The sequence below is a fragment of the Gambusia affinis genome, linkage group LG13 (assembly GCF_019740435.1).
Source record: "Gambusia affinis linkage group LG13, SWU_Gaff_1.0, whole genome shotgun sequence".
Taxonomy (NCBI): domain Eukaryota; kingdom Metazoa; phylum Chordata; class Actinopteri; order Cyprinodontiformes; family Poeciliidae; genus Gambusia; species Gambusia affinis.
Window position 1 is genome coordinate 26984080 of NC_057880.1, and position 18067 is coordinate 27002146.

An 18067-nucleotide genomic window follows, 5' to 3' on the forward strand; every position below is an offset into this window, starting at 1 on the left:
GAAAACAGAACTTATCATTTTAACCGTTTAGAAACTGTAACAGTTTAAATCTTGATGATATACATCAGGGACGTCAAACTGATTTTCATTTCTTTCCACATCAAAATCATAAATATCCTGAAATGGACGCCTTGGCAGAATGTGTTGATAAATTATAAATAAACTGTACAAATATTACAGCTTCCTGAATTTGATAGGAACATTAAATGATATACTCTATACACTATATAAATAAAAACTGATGTGATTGATAAAATAATATTTCAGAAAATTAACTGAAGTTTAATAATAATTATGGTTGGCGTAAGTACATTTTTTTATGTAGATTAAAAATAAACATGAGTGAAGGAGTTTAGTAAATTTGGCTGATGGATGAAATGTTTTTATTATCTTAGGAATCAATCATGAACTGATCAGGTTTCTCAGACAAACTGATTGATCACTTTGACTAAACTGATCAGTTTGTCCCAATAAGTCCTGAAGACAAACCGTCACCCAGGCAACCAGCTGCATCGCCTCCTACCTGGTCCAGTCCAGTCCGGTCCGGGCAGAACAGAGCCAGAGAGAACAAGAGAGTAGCCTGGTGGAGACCTCCTGAGACAAGCACTGTGGACATGTTTATGAGCTGGGGATGAATCCACCCTGAGGATGAATCCACCCTGAGGATGAGACCCAGACGCCAGAGAGATGTGATGAGTCAGAGAGTGGGACGTTTCTCTGGATGTTTTGGGTTTTCCTCAGCAGCTGAGGGTGGAGCTGTGAGGTTGTGAGAGGCTGCTCTCAGATAACAAGCAGTTATAACCACATCATTCATCCAGCAGCTTCAACTTCTCACCGTCTGACGGAGGATCAGAGTTTAAAACCTGGACAGGAAATTCTGCAACATGATTTAATAAATCTGGTTTATGGCTTTTAATGGAAACTTCTAAAGTTTATAAAACTTTAAAAACATTTAAGGACAAAGATATCCACACTTAAATCTCATTATGTCGTTAAAACCTATAAACATCACAACCTATCAGAAAGCACCAATCAAGTTTCCTGATCAATGGTTAGTTAGTTTCATCTTTAAACACCAATAATCTACATGCTGATGCACTTATATTTAGATTTATATTTAAAATCTTATAAATGTTTAGAATCAATTAATGACTTTAACATGGAGGCTGCACAGTGGTGCAGTTGGTAGAGCTGTTGCCTTGCAGCAAGAAGGTCCTGGGTTCGATTCCCGCCCGGGGTCTTTCTGCATGGAGTTTGCATGTTCTCCCTGTGCATGGTGGGTTCTCTCCGGGTTCTCCGGCTTCCTCCCACAGTCCAAAAACATGACTGTCAGGTTAATTGGTCTCTAAATTCTCCCTAGGTGTGAGTGTGTGTGTGAATGTTTGTTTGTCTTGTGTGTCTCTGTGTTGCCCTGCGACAGACTGGTGACCTGTCCAGGTTGACCCCGTGACCCCGCCTCTCGCCCGGGACGTAGCTGGAGAGGAACCTGCAACCCTCCTGACCCCATTAGGGAAGAAGGGTGTAAAGAAAATGGATGGATGGACTTTAACATGATAAATGTTGATATTTAAATTCCTACATTTCCTTCCTTTGTTAAAATCCTGCAAGATTTTTAAAATGTTTAGAAAAAACCTGAATCAGCAGTTTAAAAAAAATCATCTTTAATGTTCAAATGATGAACGGAGGATTTGCTCTGAAGTTTTCACTTCAGTGACTGTACGTCATGATGAAGTTCACACTGTCTGCAGCTTTTCTGCTGATTATTTTACTGTTGGTCATAAACTTTATTGATTTTGAATCTGTCTTTTCCTGCAGTCCCTGAACACACCACATGTTTCTGTCTTTGTGCACATGTGGCGCTGCAGCTTTAAGCAGCGGCTGCTCTGCATCTGTTCAGCTCTGAACCTCTTCATCCTCATCCTATTTTCTTTCATTTCCATTTATTCCCCTGCTTCCTGAATTACTCTCTCTCTCATATCCCTCTCTTCCTGTCCTCTTATTTTCACTGTTCCTGTCCTTTATCCTCCCCGTCTTCTGTCCATCCCACTTTTCTTCCTTGGTTCCTTCTTTTTTATCCTGTACTTTCCATCTTGCTCTCGCCTCGCTGCACTCGTGGCTCTGCTGCTGTGAAGCGTCTGATAGCGAGGCCAGCGCAGCGTGTGATTAATCACAGAGAACAGTCTGTAAACGCTGGGCTCATGTGTTTAGTTTTGGTTATGTTCTCATTGTCTGATCATGCAGCCCAGAGTCTGGACCAGCTTAGGAAGTTCTGCTGAGAAACCTCAACATGTGAGAATGCAGAGAGTCACTTAGCCGACTTTATTGGTCGACTAAAGAGCTGCGAGACGACGGCTACTCAGTCATTAGCTGGAGCGTTTGTCAGGAGAGCCCATAAAATTAATCTGCAATTACGTATTTTTTCCAGAATAAGCTGGTTATAACCCAGCAGCTGCAGATGGAAGCACCGCTGCCTCCGAGCAACAAGGTCCTGGGTTTGGATCCCAGCCTGGGGTCTCTCTGCATGCTCTCCGTTTCATACTGGGGTTCTCTCTGGGTACTTCCTCCATCAGTCCAGAAGCATGACTGTTGGGTCTCTAAGCTGTGTTTGGTGTGTGTGTCCTGTGATGCCTACTGGACATCAGCTCCAGTTTTCGAGTTATTAAAGCCGCTGATGGGTCGTAAAGCAACGCTGAAGGAGCCGTAGGAGATTCCAACCAGCTCTGCTCATAATCCACACCACAAATTCATCTCCTGGATTTTCCATCTCTGGAATACGGAGCAGAGCTACAACAGACCTCTGGGAAAATATGCTACAGTGTCCTGAACACCTGGCCAATTGTAAAACATGGTGGTGGCAGCATCATGCTGTGGAGTCATGAGCAAAGTGGATGTAATAATGAGAAGCTGGGAAGTCAGAGCATTAAAATCCATAACCGAACAACTTCAACAGAAAACATGAAATGTTTCAAGATAATATTTCATGTTATCTTGAAACATTTCAAGACTACAAGCTGTAATGCATTGCTGCACTACAGCAATGCATTCTGGGTACAGAATAAACAACATTTGCAGCATTACATCATGTGACATGAGAGGAAATAGACCTGCTGCATAAACAGTCTGTCCACTTCAAAATAAAAGCATGAACATAAACATCTAACTATGTGAAGAATTTTTAATCAACTGCAAGTTAAATAAACAGCAAAAAAATTAGTTCAGAATTTATCTGGAAAAATGACTTGAGAGCGCTAAACATTTTCAAAGTTAGGATAAGGTGGAGCTCCACTATTAGCGCATTAGCAGAAGTGTGATCAGTGAAAATCTTCAGATATATTTGACTTGTTTTTATTGTACTGCAGATAATTATATATTAAATATTAAACAGACGTTTTCTTCATGGCAGGTTTTGGGACGAGGACCCAAGCAGCCGTTTCCGTCTCTGGGGACCTTCATCTCCACGCTAAGCCAGAGGAGAGACGCAGGAGGGCGGGGCTTCGCCATCGGCATCGGGGGCCCGCTGACCGGCCCCCTGGGGATCAGGCACAGTGAGTTACATCAGCTGAGATACGATGTTCACCCTGAGAACTGCTGCTAAAGCAGACCATGCTGCTGGTATCAAATGGCATCTGGGCGTGGCTGTGTTGGTTGCTAGGAGACCGAAGGAAGAATCTGGACTCTCAGGCTGATAAAATGGCAGCATTTTACCTGTGAAGCAGTCAGAAGGAAGGAATCCAGAGAGGTTAGATCAGATCTGCTGCTGACCTCAGTTTGGGTTCAGTTGAACTGAAAGCCAAGCAGACAGTAGATCGCTCCCAAACCAGAAGGTGGACTACAGCGCAGGGCATTCTGGGTAAACAGAAATGTCTCCTGGTCTTCAGCCAAAGACTAAAGAGAAAACCTCCAACCGCTAAAATCAGACAGCTCGGTTTTAGTTTCCATCTGGTGAAAAAGGAAGTTGCTCTCAGTGTCTTCAGAGGTTTTTCTGTCGTTTCCTTCAGTGGTTCTTGGTGCAGCGCCCCCACAGGCCAGGAGGGGAACAGGTTGGTTTGGCAGCTGGGGGTGGAACAGATGTTACAACTTTGGTCCCCTGTAGAACCGAGTCCACTGGACTATGACATGTGGAAACAGAAACCCTCAGCTTTCTGCTGTGATTACATTTAACTCATTTTAACCTGATTTAACAGCATTTATTCATCTTTGCAGTGGTGAATTAACTATTAATTCACCTAAACTATGTAAAGTAGGTCCCTGAACTACATATTTGTGTATTTATGACCCCTTTACAATCTGATGGGCTGATTGTAAAGAAAACTGTCTCTCCTCTCTAGCAGTGAAACAAGCAACACTTTGACCTGCTGTGATTTTCCTCCTGAAGGTTTACAGCAGATGTTCCTCACCTACAGCCTGACCCGGTTCTGTTCTCTGAGTCGATCTGATGTGGGCCCCGTCTGAGATGTAATGATGTGTTACTTCCTCTGTTTACAGTACGCCTCATGTATTCAGTCAGAATGCAGCCTGCATGGCAGGAGGAGGAGCGTTGTGTGGCCGCGGACCCAAACCCCGGATCGGACCTGTAACTCAGGTTTCTGCCGATGCGATGCGAACCTCTCTGGTTTCTGGGCTGAAATGTGCAGCCGAGGTTCTGGTGAAGCAGCGAACGTCTCGTCGGTTCTGAGTCACTGCGAGTGTTTTTACACGGAGGAGGATGTTGGTTCTCGTAAAAGGCGGGTTATTTCTGACTGCTATGAGAACAGAGACCCAGCGGAGCGCTCATCAGCCAGCTTTGTCACCACGGCGACTGATGCCAGAATAATTATGTGAACCTCCACCCCAAATGAAAACCATATGAAAGGAAAACAGAGGACACACACACACTCACGCGTACACAGGATGCTGCAGCATTCCTCTGCCCGGTTACAGTCGTCAAGTCTGCTGGATAATCACAGATTCAGGAGGTTTCTGTTTCCTTTTTCATTTTCCTCAAGTATGGTTTTGAGTTCTGAGGCCGAGCTAATCAGAGGTTCATCTGGAGCTTCGAGTCAGAATCAGAAAACACTGACGCCTCGCTTTCAGAGCCAGAGGCCCGGAAGGATAAGACACCATTATCGCTCCCATCAGGACGCTTTTCCATCAGGGCTGCACGAAAAAACCCTTAGAGGAGAAAAATCAGCAACATATCAGGTCTGATGGTAGAACTGTTGTTTCTGTTACGGTTCTAAACAAAGACGACTTTGTCCTCTTCCTTCCACTTTGGAGAAACCAGAGCCTGGGACTTCATCAGAGTCTGAACCCAAAGCACGACCAAAGCCTTTAGATGACATAATGTTGGTCCTCCTGAAGGCGATGAAAGGCTGCCATGGCAACCAGGAGTTGTTGCCATGATGACTGACCTGGTTAATGTGGCGGTCCAGTCAAAGTCTCCACCCAGTGAAGGCCTAACAGACCCTCAGCTGACATCATCCGTGTGCAGAGTTCACCGAGGCCCAGAGAGGCTTCTGAAACAGGAAGAGGCCGTCGTCCTGGAAACAAGACATCACCGCGCGGAACGCACGCCACGAGCAGAACCACAGGGGAGAACAGCAACATGGAGGAGAACAGCAATGTGGAGGAGAACGGCAACATGGGGGAGAACGGAAACATGGGGGAGAACGGCAACATGGGGGAGAACGGCAACATGGAGGAGAACGGCAACATGGAGGAGAACGGCAACATGGGGGAGAACGGCAACATGGAGGAGAACGGCAACATGGAGGAGAACGGCAACATGGGGGAGAACGGCAACATGGGGGAGAACGGCAACATGCAGGAGAACAGCAACATGCAGGAGAACGACAACGGAGAGGACAACGGCAACAAGGATTTTTAAGAGTCTCTGTGTTTAGTGATGCCATGGCAGCCATGGCTGACTGTCACATGGCCGTCCTGTCAGGCTAACTGTTTGGTATCAGGCAGCACAGATGAGTTTCCAGAGTTCGGTCCTGATCGACTCCATCAGTGAACTCGCTCTGCTAATCCACCTCGTTTGCTTTGGCTGCTCTTTAAATCTGTCTGGTCGTTTGGTTAGAGAGATGCTGAAGTAGGGGATAATGGTTCCTGCCCAGTATGATCCATGGTTGGAACTTTCTCTATCTCTTTATCAACTCCTCTGGGACTTGGGGTCAAAGTTCAGTTACGTTTTGAAGATGCTAATCAGCTGCTGCCAGAAGTAAAAACAACATTTTGTTGCCATGGTAACAAGTCATAGCAAATATAGAACTTTATCAGACCCATGAAATGATTCCCAGCGAATCATTCCAGCCAGGTAGAGGTCTGGTCTTTGACTAGGCCACTCAGCCGTAGGTCAGATGCTGAAATTGGGTTGGTTGTCCTCTTGGTGAGACGGTTTGGACCGAACTGTTGGACAGATGGACTCCCAGAGACGTGACCTTGAAGTGAAGTCAATCACTTCAAGGTGTTCAGGTTCAGAACAAGCCCAGATCACCACTCCTCCTGCGCCGTGCTTTACAGCTCTGATGCGTTTGTGCTCATATGATTATTTGGCAGAACTCCAGTTGTTTGGAAAATCCTCCATTTTCTCCAGTTTAATTTAGATTTCTATTGTTTCAATGTTTGGGACTTATTTGAGTTATTTAGTCTTCATTCCACCTGGATAAAAACTGGAGTTGGTTTTAAATTCAGGAAGAAATTTGTTTCTCCTCTGAGCGATCTGTCGCCCTCAGTTCGCCTCTCTGCTCCTTTTTCCTCCTGCTTTAACAATCTGTCCTGCAGGATGAACACCCATAATGCATCTGAAGGGAGTTACCGTGGAGACGGAGACAATGAGGGGCCAATTATGAAGAGAAAGGATGGGTGGGTGTGTGGGAGGACATGTGTGTTTCCACCTGGTGGAGGACCGACCTCCATGGTGGATCAGCAGGCGTCACTTTTAGATGTGAAAGCAGAAAAATTAAATCATTTCTCATTTCTAGATCTAAGTAAACGTGTTTATCTGTTAAAACTGAGCCTTCTGTTTTCAGCGAAGACACCAGACATGTCAGGAGCAAAACAACTGATGATGCATGAAAATAAAAACTATACTGATGACTGAAGAGATTCAGTGAAGTTTATATAGAGCTCCACAAAACACAGCTATTATTTTGATAATCTACTTCCACTTATCTGCAAGGTATTATCCATAATTTGCATATTTAGTTCTAAACTATATATTTATTTTCCAAATTAAATATTTAGCTTCTTAACTAAATATTTAGCTAGCTAGATATTTTGCTAGCATCCAAAATATTTAATTATGAAGCTAAATGTTTAATTTGGAAAATGAATATTTTGTTCGAAAATTAAATATTTTGTTTGGGGGAAAAATACATTGAAACTAAATATTTATGTAACAAACAATATTTAATTTTGAGCTATTTATTTAGATTGCACATTAAATATTTACATCAGAGTTAAACATTAAGTTTATAGCTAAGTATTTAGCTTCCTAATTTAATTTGCAAGCTAAATATTTACTTTGTAAATTGAATATTCAGCTTCTAAGTTAAATATTTAGTTTGGAATATTAAATATCTGAATAAGATTGTGAAAAATGAACACCCTGATTGTTTCCCCGCCAGGCTGAATAAGCCCAGATGCTGTTGTGTTTTACTGCATAGTGTTTCTAGCGGCTCCTCATGACCTCCTGTTTTCTGCCGCAGCCGTGCGGGAACTGCCTCCCATCTGCAGCGACGTCCGGCAGAAGCAGCGGCTCTCCATCGACACGCTGCCTCAGGAAGTCAAGGCTCCGTTCCCCTGCGACCCCGTCATCCCCCTCCGGACCAAGACCACCAAGGAGTTCCAGTGAGTCTCGTCTCTGACGCTGAAACATCCCAGAATACTCTCCACCGCGCCGCTTTACTGCATCTGCCGTTTCCAACAGGGAGGACGTGGAGCGAGCCGCCCAATCAGGTGACTGGAGGGAAGTCAGAGAGTTTTACCTGACGACCTTCGACTCTTTCGTAGAAATCAACGCCGCCTTCAAGGTAAGACAGGTCAATCTCCGCCGCTGCTGCCTGGCTCTGCTTCCGTTTCCTCACCGTGTCTGAACGTCCCGCAGCGAGAGGCGAACGGATTGTTCAACACTATCGAGGACTCAGGGGTCAACGGCAAGTTCGTCAGCGCGGTTTACGACTCGCTGCTCAGCACAGTAAGTAAGACCCAAAACCCGGTTCTGATGAGCCCAGGCTGTAGAACCGTGAGTAGTCATGGCAACTAATGTTATAGTCCGAGCTAGCGGTATCAGTAAGTTGTAAATAGGAGGGTTCCCAGGATTGAACCTTGAGTGACTCCATGTGACAGAAGCTACCACTGGAGGGCGCTGTGCAGCGTGAGCTTCGTCTCAGATCCACTGTACCAGGAACTTAAGCTAATAAATATAGTTAGTATTTTAGTGTTTAGTTAATTTTAATGTTTATTTTGTTTTTAGGAGCATAAATATTTAGAATCATCTGTAACTGAGTTGGACCGAATCATGAGGTCAAACCTTCAGCTCACCCAACTGGACTTTTACCAAAAAAAACTTTTTACCAAAACAGTTCAGCTCTGCTTCTGTTTGGGTTTCAGTTTAATGTCGAGGTTTAAAGCTGGACGAACACAGAGAGCAGAAGTCTGACTGTCTGTCTGTCTGTCTGACTGACTGACTGTCTGTCTGTCTGTCTGTCTGTCTGTCTGACTGTCTGTCTGTCTGTCTGACTGACTGACTGTCTGTCTGTCTGTCTGTCTGTCTGTCTGACTGACTGACTGTCTGTCTGTCTGTCTGTCTGTCTGTCTGACTGACTGTCTGTCTGTCTGTCTGTCTGCCTGACTGTCTGTCTGTCTGTCTGTCTGCCTGACTGTCTGTCTGTCTGTCTGTCTGTCTGTCTGCCTGACTGTCTGACTGTCTGTCTGTCTGTCTGTCTGACTGTCTGTCTGTCTGTCTGTCTGTCTGCCTGACTGTCTGTCTGTCTGACTCGGCCTGTCTGTCTGTCTGTCTGTCTGTCTGTCTGTCTGAACGGTGGTGTGTTTTTGTGTTCAGCCTCAGGACATCCAGAAGTCGGTCTTGAAAGGAATCATCAACAGCCTGCTGAGAGAGTGGAAAGGGTGAGAGCTGCAGCCGCTGCTGGTTTATCACTTCAGCTTCATCCTTATCAATACTTCCAGACAGAATGAGATCAAATGAAATATATTTTTGTCTTTCATCCTCATCTTGGTTCTTGTTCTGTGTTTCTGTTTTTAGGCCTCGGACAAAAGACGACCTGCGGGCGTATTTCATTCTGATCCAGGTGAGACTGAAAACACATCAGTTTGTGTCTGACAGGCGGGTTAAACATCCAGCATGACGGAGCCGATTTAGAGAGAAACTGCTGAGTCATGGGGAACCAGAGACACACATGTTGCTATGGTGATTCCATTCTTTTCGTGCATTTTAGGCAGAATATGTAGAAAGTTTGCAAACATCTATAATGGAAACAAATCAAGTGTCTGAAAGTGGACAGAACTACAAATGCAGCCGTAGCAATAAAACTGTGACCAGGACAGAAACTTAACTTTAAACATCAGAGTTGATTGGTTCAGAGTCATTATCACAGTCAGAGCTGCAAAATATTACAAAAATGTCACAAATTCAAACGTTGTTTCTGCTGGAAGGTCTGGCTGAGCTTTTCTTATTAAAATCTTTGACGGTTCATGGAAGTGCAGTTCTGTGACTGAGAGCCGCCTGCAGCTCAGGTTTTCCCATCAGGCCTTCTCTTTCTTCAGCGGATGCTTTGTGCGTTCTGCAGCTCTTCCAGTTGGCTGACAGCAGATCTGAGAGCTCATCTGTGCTCTTTATAGGAACAAAACCCCTGAAACTTAATGGTGCCTGTTGATAACTGCTATTAAAATTCAGGCTGCAGTTCATCTCCAGCTGTGGTTCATCACAGGTCTGTGCTGGAGAAAACTACAACTACGAATCTCTTTCTGTCTCTGGTTTTCATCCACTTTCCTCTTTTTCTAGCTTCCCTCCATCCTTGCTGCCATATATGGGTGTAAAACAGGAAACTCTATTTAAGGGGGCCAATCCAAAAGTACTCAAGCTGTTCAGGATCTTTCCTCTTTTTATTGCTGCAGATTCAAAGAATAATTTAAATCAGCTTTTTGTCATAATGCATCAGAAACTATTCGGTATCTTTATTGGGGTTCTGCTCGGTTCTGTTCAGCCCAACTTTCCAGCAGAAACACCATTAAAGCTGAAACAGCTCACAGAAACTTTGACCCCGTTTAAACTCTGGATTCTGACCCAGTGAACTATTTGAAAACTTTCTGTCCTCAGTTTTGTTCACATTCACAAATGAAACAGTTTTTTCTTTGTCTTTCTGTTCGGCTCTCAGAAAAAGATGTAAATCAGTCTAGAAACCAGAGACTTGGACGTTTTTCTGGTGTCTGGCTTTTATTTTGCTCTGCAGTTTTTCCATCATCATCAATTGAGCTAATGAGCTGAGTCAGGATGTGACTTAGAGATATCAATCAATAAATGATAAAGTTATGTATTGATCTGTACAGTCATGATGTGAACCTCCCTCTGATTCTCTTCTGTCTGGTTATTTTTGCTAACTGACATAAAATAAGTTTCCTGTTGGCTCCAGACATTCTAACCTCAGTTCCTCAGTGTCAACATGTTAGGATGAACCGTGTCAAAGGTCATGACCCTGTTGTGTCCAGAACCCCCAGTATTCCAGCACCAGCACCTACGTGATCTTCGCTCACCTGCTGCGGCAGATCGCAGCGTTGTCCGAGGCCGACCACCACTTCCTGGTTCACTGGCTCAAGAGGTCAGTCTGTCCGTCTTGTTTTTATCCAAACTATCCAACTGCAGTTTATTAAACAAGATTCAGTTCTCTGAAGAAAACATTTGAGCTGATGTTTTTGTCACAGTGAGGAGAAGAGAACATAAATCTAAAAACTTTTTCAGCCAGCGTGTTTTTTTTTAAATCTGAGTCTTTTTCTGGCTGTTCAGTCGAATTAAACGGTTCCAAACGGTTTGATGTGTTTTCACAGAAAACTGAAGAGAACAAATTATTTAGGACTAAACTTTTTACTCTGTGGCTCCACTAACACTTTCATTCACATTAACTGCATCTAAGAAGTTCATGTAATCTGATCTGAACCAACTCTCAGCTGCAGAGAGTAAATCTGTTTAAAATTTCTGCTTTTGAAATGTCTCTGTGTTAAATTGTGAGCTGGTGCAGACGGCCTCTCGGGTCGACTCAGAACCTGAGCAGACCGACGTTAGCCAGCTTCTGTATTGCTCTCCCTCAGCATGAGTCAGGAGCATTTCAAAACATGTTCTTTGTGGGGTTTGATTTAAGAGCAAGCTGCTTCAAATTAGAGGTTCTGTTTAGTTCTGCTCAGATCCATTTAGCCACGTTTTTCCAGCCGATGCTGCTTTTCTTCTCCCTCTCCCTGTTTTTTCTGTGAAGTCTCTATTTTCGTCCTCCTGTGTGTTCGCCTTTAACTCCTTGGTGACATCGGTCTGGTTTGGTCAGGCTGTCCGCCAGGCGCTTCCGGCAGCTGGTGGAGCGCCTCCTGCAGTTCATCTCCACGCGGCTGTTTCCTGCAGAACCAGACGAGCTTCCTCCTTCAGCCAAGTGTTCCTGGTGGATTCCCTCGGCCACCAAAGTGCTCAGCCTGTTCAGTGAGTCTCCCAAACGCCACGCCGCCGCTTTACCCTGCAGATCGCTTCCACACGGTTTCCTGTCTTCCTGTCAGATGCAGCCAACAGCGTCTCCTCTCCTCCCATCATGCCCTTCACCGACTTCTACAACATCACTCTGGAGCACATAGACTTCATGGAGGACTACAGGACCTGGCAGAACTACGGCAACTCAAACAGGTCAGATTCAGTTGATCAAACTGAAGATTTGACCTATTTTGATGTCTGCTTCATAATTATTGTAAATTATTTGTGTATAAAGTGCATAAAACAGTCTTAGTAATTAAGACTGAACACAGTCATGTTCTGCTCTGCAGCACTTATGAATCAAACTTTTATTATTTAAAGTTTTTAGTAATAAGTTGGTTTGAGGCTAACAGTGCTAGCTAAACACTTAGCAATGCTAACTCTGAAGCGCTAATCATAAACTCTACTTCTGCTAATGGTAAAGGGCTACACCAATGGTACTTGGTGGAAGCTAATGCTAAAGCTCTACAGCCAATCATATCAATACCCACAGAGTATCAATGACACAATGCAGTATATCGCCCCCAACAGGCTCAACTTAGTCATTACTTACCTACTTGTATGGTTTGGGCTTCAGGAAGCGTCTGTAGAACTACAGCAATGCATTCTGGGTACAGAATAACCATTATTTGCCTCACTGCATCACAGATGGAGAATGTGAGCAGAAGCTGTTTTAGGATTGTTGTTATGCAAAAAATATTCAGGAAAAATATGAGAAATGTTTTCAAAAGCGGAAAGTTGTCAACAGAAAATCAGTTCTGTTATTATCGGGTTAGCAGGAGTGTGTCTACCGCTGCCTTTCATCATTACTTCAACAAATAAACTGAAATAACTTTTTTAAGATCAAATTGCTCGTTTCTAATCTGAATTTCTGAGACGTTGTCCTTTGGACAGAGGAGACCAAAGTAGAAATGTTTGGTTCGAATGGACAGAACCAAGATTAGAACAACCAGACAGAACAGATCAGCACTAGGACCTGAGACCAGCTGTCAAGCACGGTGGTGGAGGTGTGATGATAAGGGCTTCATTAGCAGCAACATAACCTGGAAACCTTGCGTTATTAATTGGACTGTGGACATGTGAGTCCATCTGTCTGAAAACAAAGATCCAAACAACAAGACAATGATCAGAAAATCTACAACAGGAAAGATTCAATGTACAGAAATGGTCTATTCAAAGTCCAGACGTCAACCTGAAGCTGTGATGGAACCTCCAGAGAGTTGAGCAGAGAGAAGGATGGACCTGAACACCTCCATGGTGCTGCCAGAGAGGAGCTGCTGCAAGCTGCCGGGTCACAGGGTGCACTTAGTTCTCCAGATGTTTAGAACAAAATACTTTCTTTTTTCTGTGACTACATCTTCTGCAGTTTGTTGGTTAAAATCCTGAGACCCCTCAAAGAATTCACAGTCCTCAGATCAGGATGGGATGAGGTCCAGTTTCCCTCCAGGAACCGCGGCCGGGGTCACCTCCGCTTCAGGGTTCCTGAAAGTCCGATGGAGCGGAGATGAGGAAATGTTCCCACAGCTGCAGTTTGTTCAGAACCCTGGAAAGTCTCTCAGAAGCCATGAAGTTTGTTTCACGCTGCGTCGCGTCTCGTTAGAGCCTGACGATGGAAACTGATCCAGAGCCTGCAGTTGAACCGGCTTCAGAAGGAAAGAACTCCCTGGCCGGCGTGTCGGGGGATCCAGGTCATGAAGGACGGCTGAGTTTGGATCCGACATCAGAGGGACTCAGGAATGAAATGTTTCTGAGGAAAAAGATCCACTCATTTTGTTTCTTCTTCTCTCTGTCAGGTTTTCTTTTTGTCAGTTCCCCTTCATCCTGTCGACTGTGGTGAAGAAAGCCATCATCCAGAAGGACTCGGAGCAGCAGATGATCAGCCAGGCCAGGGTGAGGATTTAAAACCTTGCAGTGAGGAATCAGCTGCTCAGGGTCTGTTCAGATAAAGACACGTCTGTCTGCTTCTCAGCTAAGCCTGGTGAGCAAAGTGTCCCGCAGGCAGAGGGTGGACATGAACCTGCTGTTCCTCAACATTAAAGTTCGACGAGCACAACTCCTGAGCGACTCGCTGGATGAGGTCAGAACACAAACTGACATTCTCGGTTGTTTTTCTGATGGTGGGAGAGTTCAGGTGTGTCAGGGTTGGTTTTTTTTGAAGAATAACTCTTCAGTTACACTTCAGGTCTTGGATTTGGATTGGAGCTCCGTCATGGTGAAGAAATATCTGAACCAAGAACCTTTACTCTAGATTTTATCACTCTGTGTATGTTCATGACTGAAGGAAGTAGATTTTGTATACTAGAAGCTGAAATGAGTTTCACCTGTAGAGAATCCTAATGATCCTTTTCTCCATGACGTAGTGAAACCCAGGCTCCAGTCTAGCTGGTTAATGTTTGGTTTGGTTCTGGCCAAGTCGGGCGTGTCTCCATTGGCAGTGTGTTCCTCATGATGTGTGTGTGTGTGTGTGTGTGTGTCTGAATATGGGGGTGGAGGGGGGTGAGAACCATGGCAGGCTGTGGTCGACCCACTGATGATGTCACTTTGCTCATGTGATCTTAGGCAGCCGGTTCTCCAGTCTCTTCTGTTTGTTCTTTGCGGGTTGCCCATCCAGTCAACGCTGTATCCGCTCCTCCGGCGCTGCAGGTTTGGACCTCAGGGTTTGATTTGGCTGGTAAATGGTGCTTGAGTTGTTGTTGACGTAAATCCATGGACCAATCAACAAATGTTTCCTGGTGCCAATCAAATCGCTTACACACAATACCTGGTTAGTTTGAGGATGGTCCATGCAGAAGGTGGTTTCAGAAAACAGCAGAGAACTGTGGCGGCTCATGGAGACGAGGCCTGACTACGTCTGACTACGTCTCCACTCAACCTGATTGCCAGGGTCTTCCATTTGTATCAGTTAGCCTCTTTTTTTAGTACCTACCACATTGAGGTCCTAATGGAACCAAGTCATGACATCAGAAGACTGTCTGTCCCTGATTGGCTAAAGGCCGGGGTCACGAGAGCAACTCTGTCGATGGCTGCTTACGCAAACACCAAAACAACGTTGTGAGCAGCTTAAAACACTGTGATGCGATTACCATCAAACAGCCAGAGTGGTTTAAACCCAAAAACTGGAAGTGTTTTGACCAAATGGTGGTTTTCACAGGCAGTGAGCTCTGATATGCTTTAGTGAACCCACACACATTAAGGTACTCAGTTGTAATGGAAAGGTCAAAGTGAGCAGGTTCTAGTAGAAAAGGTCTATATGGAGGATGAGGATGACCCTGAACCAGGTGACATTAGCTGGAGTTTCAGGATGTGTGAGGATCAGAAGACCAGCAGAAAAGTCGGTTTTCCTGATGCTCCAGTGAGGGGAAAAGGCTAATTAGTGTCGTGGGAACAGTGGGTGGGAGAGGTCTGTGAATATAAAGAGCCTGAAGATTAGCAGGAATGTCTGCAGCTCTCCCTCCGGCCGAATCCAGATCGTAAATCTGAAGTCTTTCCTCCTCTGTGTGAGGTTCACACCAAACGTCTGTAATCCGTCATGTTCGGCACACATGGTTCTGTTCTTCCCAGACAGCTCTGTGATAAAATATCACACCGAAGCAGCAGGGAAAACATTAGTTTTAATCTTTGTTTGTGTCTCCGTGCAGTTGATGAGGAAACGGTGCGACCTGAAGAAGAAGCTGCGGGTGACGTTTGTCGGGGAGGCGGGGCTTGACATGGGCGGTCTGACGAAGGAGTGGTTCCTGCTGCTGGTTCGCCAGATCTTCCACACCGACTACGGTGAGATTCCACACAGACAGCACATTTCTGAAGGTCAGCTTTAAGCTACAGCTAACCTTTTATCAGTAGAGTCCAAAAACATTTCCTTCCATCAGTCCAGGAAATGGTGATGATCGATGGATCTTTCAGAATGATAAAACTTTGTGTCGTAAAGTTATAGAGATCAATAAGAGTCTTTAAGATCAAAAGAAACTCCCCACATCTGAAGATTTAGAAAGGCAGCTGGAGAAACAGAAGAAAACAAACCTTAAGAAGAGCAGAATGGGTCATCAGTGAATGCTGGGTCCAGAAGGTCCAACCTTCTCTGAAGGAAACGCTGGTTTCCAGGGAGCAGCTGGGAATCTGGAAGGGAAATCCTCGCTGATGCAAAGTCAACGGAAAGAGAAGCTGCTCTTTATTGAAAGCAAGCGGAAAAAAATAACATTTTTATTGGCTAAAAATGGAAAGAACACTTTTATTAGCCGGTGGCCTCGGTGGATTTGAGCTGAGAGTTTTTGGATCAGAGGAATAAGTGTCAGACGCTGAAGAAAGCAGACCGTGTTGGTTCTGGAAACTTGGACATTGATCTCTAAACTCAAGCTCCTTCAGATCCTACAGCTCCGGTTTTCTCCTCTCCTTCTTGGTTCCACTCGTCTCTCTGTTCTGTTATTCACACCCAGAGATGATTCTGGATCAGAACCCGACCTCAGGACTCGGGTTAGTCCTGAACATCTCAGCCAGATGAATAGATGTCAGTGACTTTGTTTCTCATTTCTTCTTTCCAATTTCGTCCTCCTGTGGGTGGCGCTATAGAGGTGAAGGACCAGGACTCTGGACCATGTAGATAATGCAGAGGCCCCAGTTGATGTCTCATTTAAAATGTTTCTTCCTAAAAGAATATCTTCATCTGAACTTGAAGGTTTGCTGTAGAGCAACAGACTTCATGAATCTGAGAAGATGATTTAAGTTCTCTGGATTTCCAGCCAGATGTTTCTTTTCTTGCTTGTGAATCTTTTCAGTTAAACCAAACAAACATTAGTCAGAGCATCTGTGCCTTTCACTCCTTCCTGGTGTTATTTCTCTCGCCCTCTTTTTCTCATTCTCTCTCTCTCTCTCTCTCTCTCTCCGCTGGTCAAGTTGTTCTTTCCATCATTGCTGCGTCTCTCTGCGGTCGTCTGTGTTTCTGCTGCCAGAGGGACGTCAATGAGAGCTGTGTTCCCCTCATTAGCCGAGCAGAGGAAGCCCCGACTCTGACACACACACACACACCCCCACACACACACAGCTGCACAGACAGGTGTATGCAAACACACACAACCCCTCACACACAGGCTCCTCTATGTGTGGAGCAGCGTCAGTTTCTGTGGTTCAGAGATGTGAAGCTCTGGTCCAGATGTTTGCCTCCTCTTGGCTCAGACCGCCGTCGTCCCGACCAGTCGGAGGCGGATTAGTTTGGACGTTAGTCAGCCAATCAGAAACTAATGAATGAATCTGCTGCAAGAGGAGGTTATTCTAATTGTGATGTTTTATTCCATCTTATTCCGTCCAGCTCTAACGGAAATTGTTTCTGCTCCAGGGATGTTTACCTTCATGAAGGACTCGCGCTGCCACTGGTTCAGCAGCTGGAAGAGCGACAACTACTCTGAGTTCCAGATGGTCGGGACTGTATCCTTCTGTAACAGAGAAATCTGGGTTTTTATGTTTGTGTTGCTTTGTCTTCTTTATTGACTCCATCCATCCTGGAGGTGGCGCACTCTGCTGGCAACAAATAAAATGGCAGCCCAGACTGACGTAATGACTGACGAATGTTCAGAACCGGGACGGATCCGGGACACAGTGGCGTGTGTTTGGAACATCTCCTTCACATCTGAATAATGGAGAACATGCATGTGTGTTGCCTTGTGGTGTTACCTTCGTGTGTGTAGGAAACCAGAGCTCTCCAGGCGCGGTGAAAGGCCTGCTGGGAGCTGTCAAAAGGTTACATAACCTCATAGCTGCCTGTTCCTGCCCAGCTCTCTGTGAGCAGTTAAATCACTCATGGTCACACACATAAACCTGTTAACACCTTCATCGCTCTGGTATTAGACCCTCATTGCATGGAAGGCTGAAACCTGGAGGGTTTTGGTTTGGGTTTAGTGTGAAGCAGCAGGGATGAGAGGATCCCGGACCAGACGGCTGTTTGCTTTGAGTCTGGCAGGAGGAAGAGGAGCGGCTGTTTGCTTCTGGGTGTTCCTGCATGTTCCACATGTGTGCTTGTTCTAAAGGCTAATTTATCATGCTTTGTTCCTGTTCGGTCATTAGAAAGGCTCTGGAGGGCCGAGCCAGGCAGTGTCTCCTGAAACAAACTGTGGAGGAGACAGAAAGTGATGTGATGGTGTAGTGTGAGGTGAAACAGATGGATCGAATATATCGAGGAGAAAGAACAGAAAGTTCCAATGAGCTGCAGATTGTTTCTGAGTACGATGACAGCTCAAATACAGAGCAGCAAGGCCGAAAAACTGAAAAGAAAATCTATTTAGATTCTGAAATGCCTCTTAACTTCTGTCAGGTTTAATCTAATCTGTTCTGTAGAAGAACTGTGAACTT

General features: G+C 45.0%; 1 protein-coding gene across 3 annotated transcripts in view; it reads left to right on the forward strand.

Annotated features, from left to right (window-relative positions):
- hectd2 (HECT domain containing 2) overlaps positions 1–18067 on the forward strand; it is a 35705-nt gene that overhangs the window by 2359 nt on the left and 15279 nt on the right. For all 3 annotated transcript variants that reach the window (XM_044136972.1, XM_044136971.1, XM_044136973.1), the window contains 13 exons: positions 3404–3545; positions 7695–7836; positions 7916–8018; positions 8093–8182; positions 9050–9114; positions 9251–9296; positions 10714–10823; positions 11538–11686; positions 11761–11884; positions 13525–13621; positions 13701–13808; positions 15370–15502; positions 17058–17146. In XM_044136972.1, the coding sequence (XP_043992907.1) occupies positions 3404–3545; positions 7695–7836; positions 7916–8018; positions 8093–8182; positions 9050–9114; positions 9251–9296; positions 10714–10823; positions 11538–11686; positions 11761–11884; positions 13525–13621; positions 13701–13808; positions 15370–15502; positions 17058–17146 (1398 nt within the window). The remainder of the gene's footprint in view (positions 1–3403; positions 3546–7694; positions 7837–7915; positions 8019–8092; positions 8183–9049; positions 9115–9250; positions 9297–10713; positions 10824–11537; positions 11687–11760; positions 11885–13524; positions 13622–13700; positions 13809–15369; positions 15503–17057; positions 17147–18067) is intronic.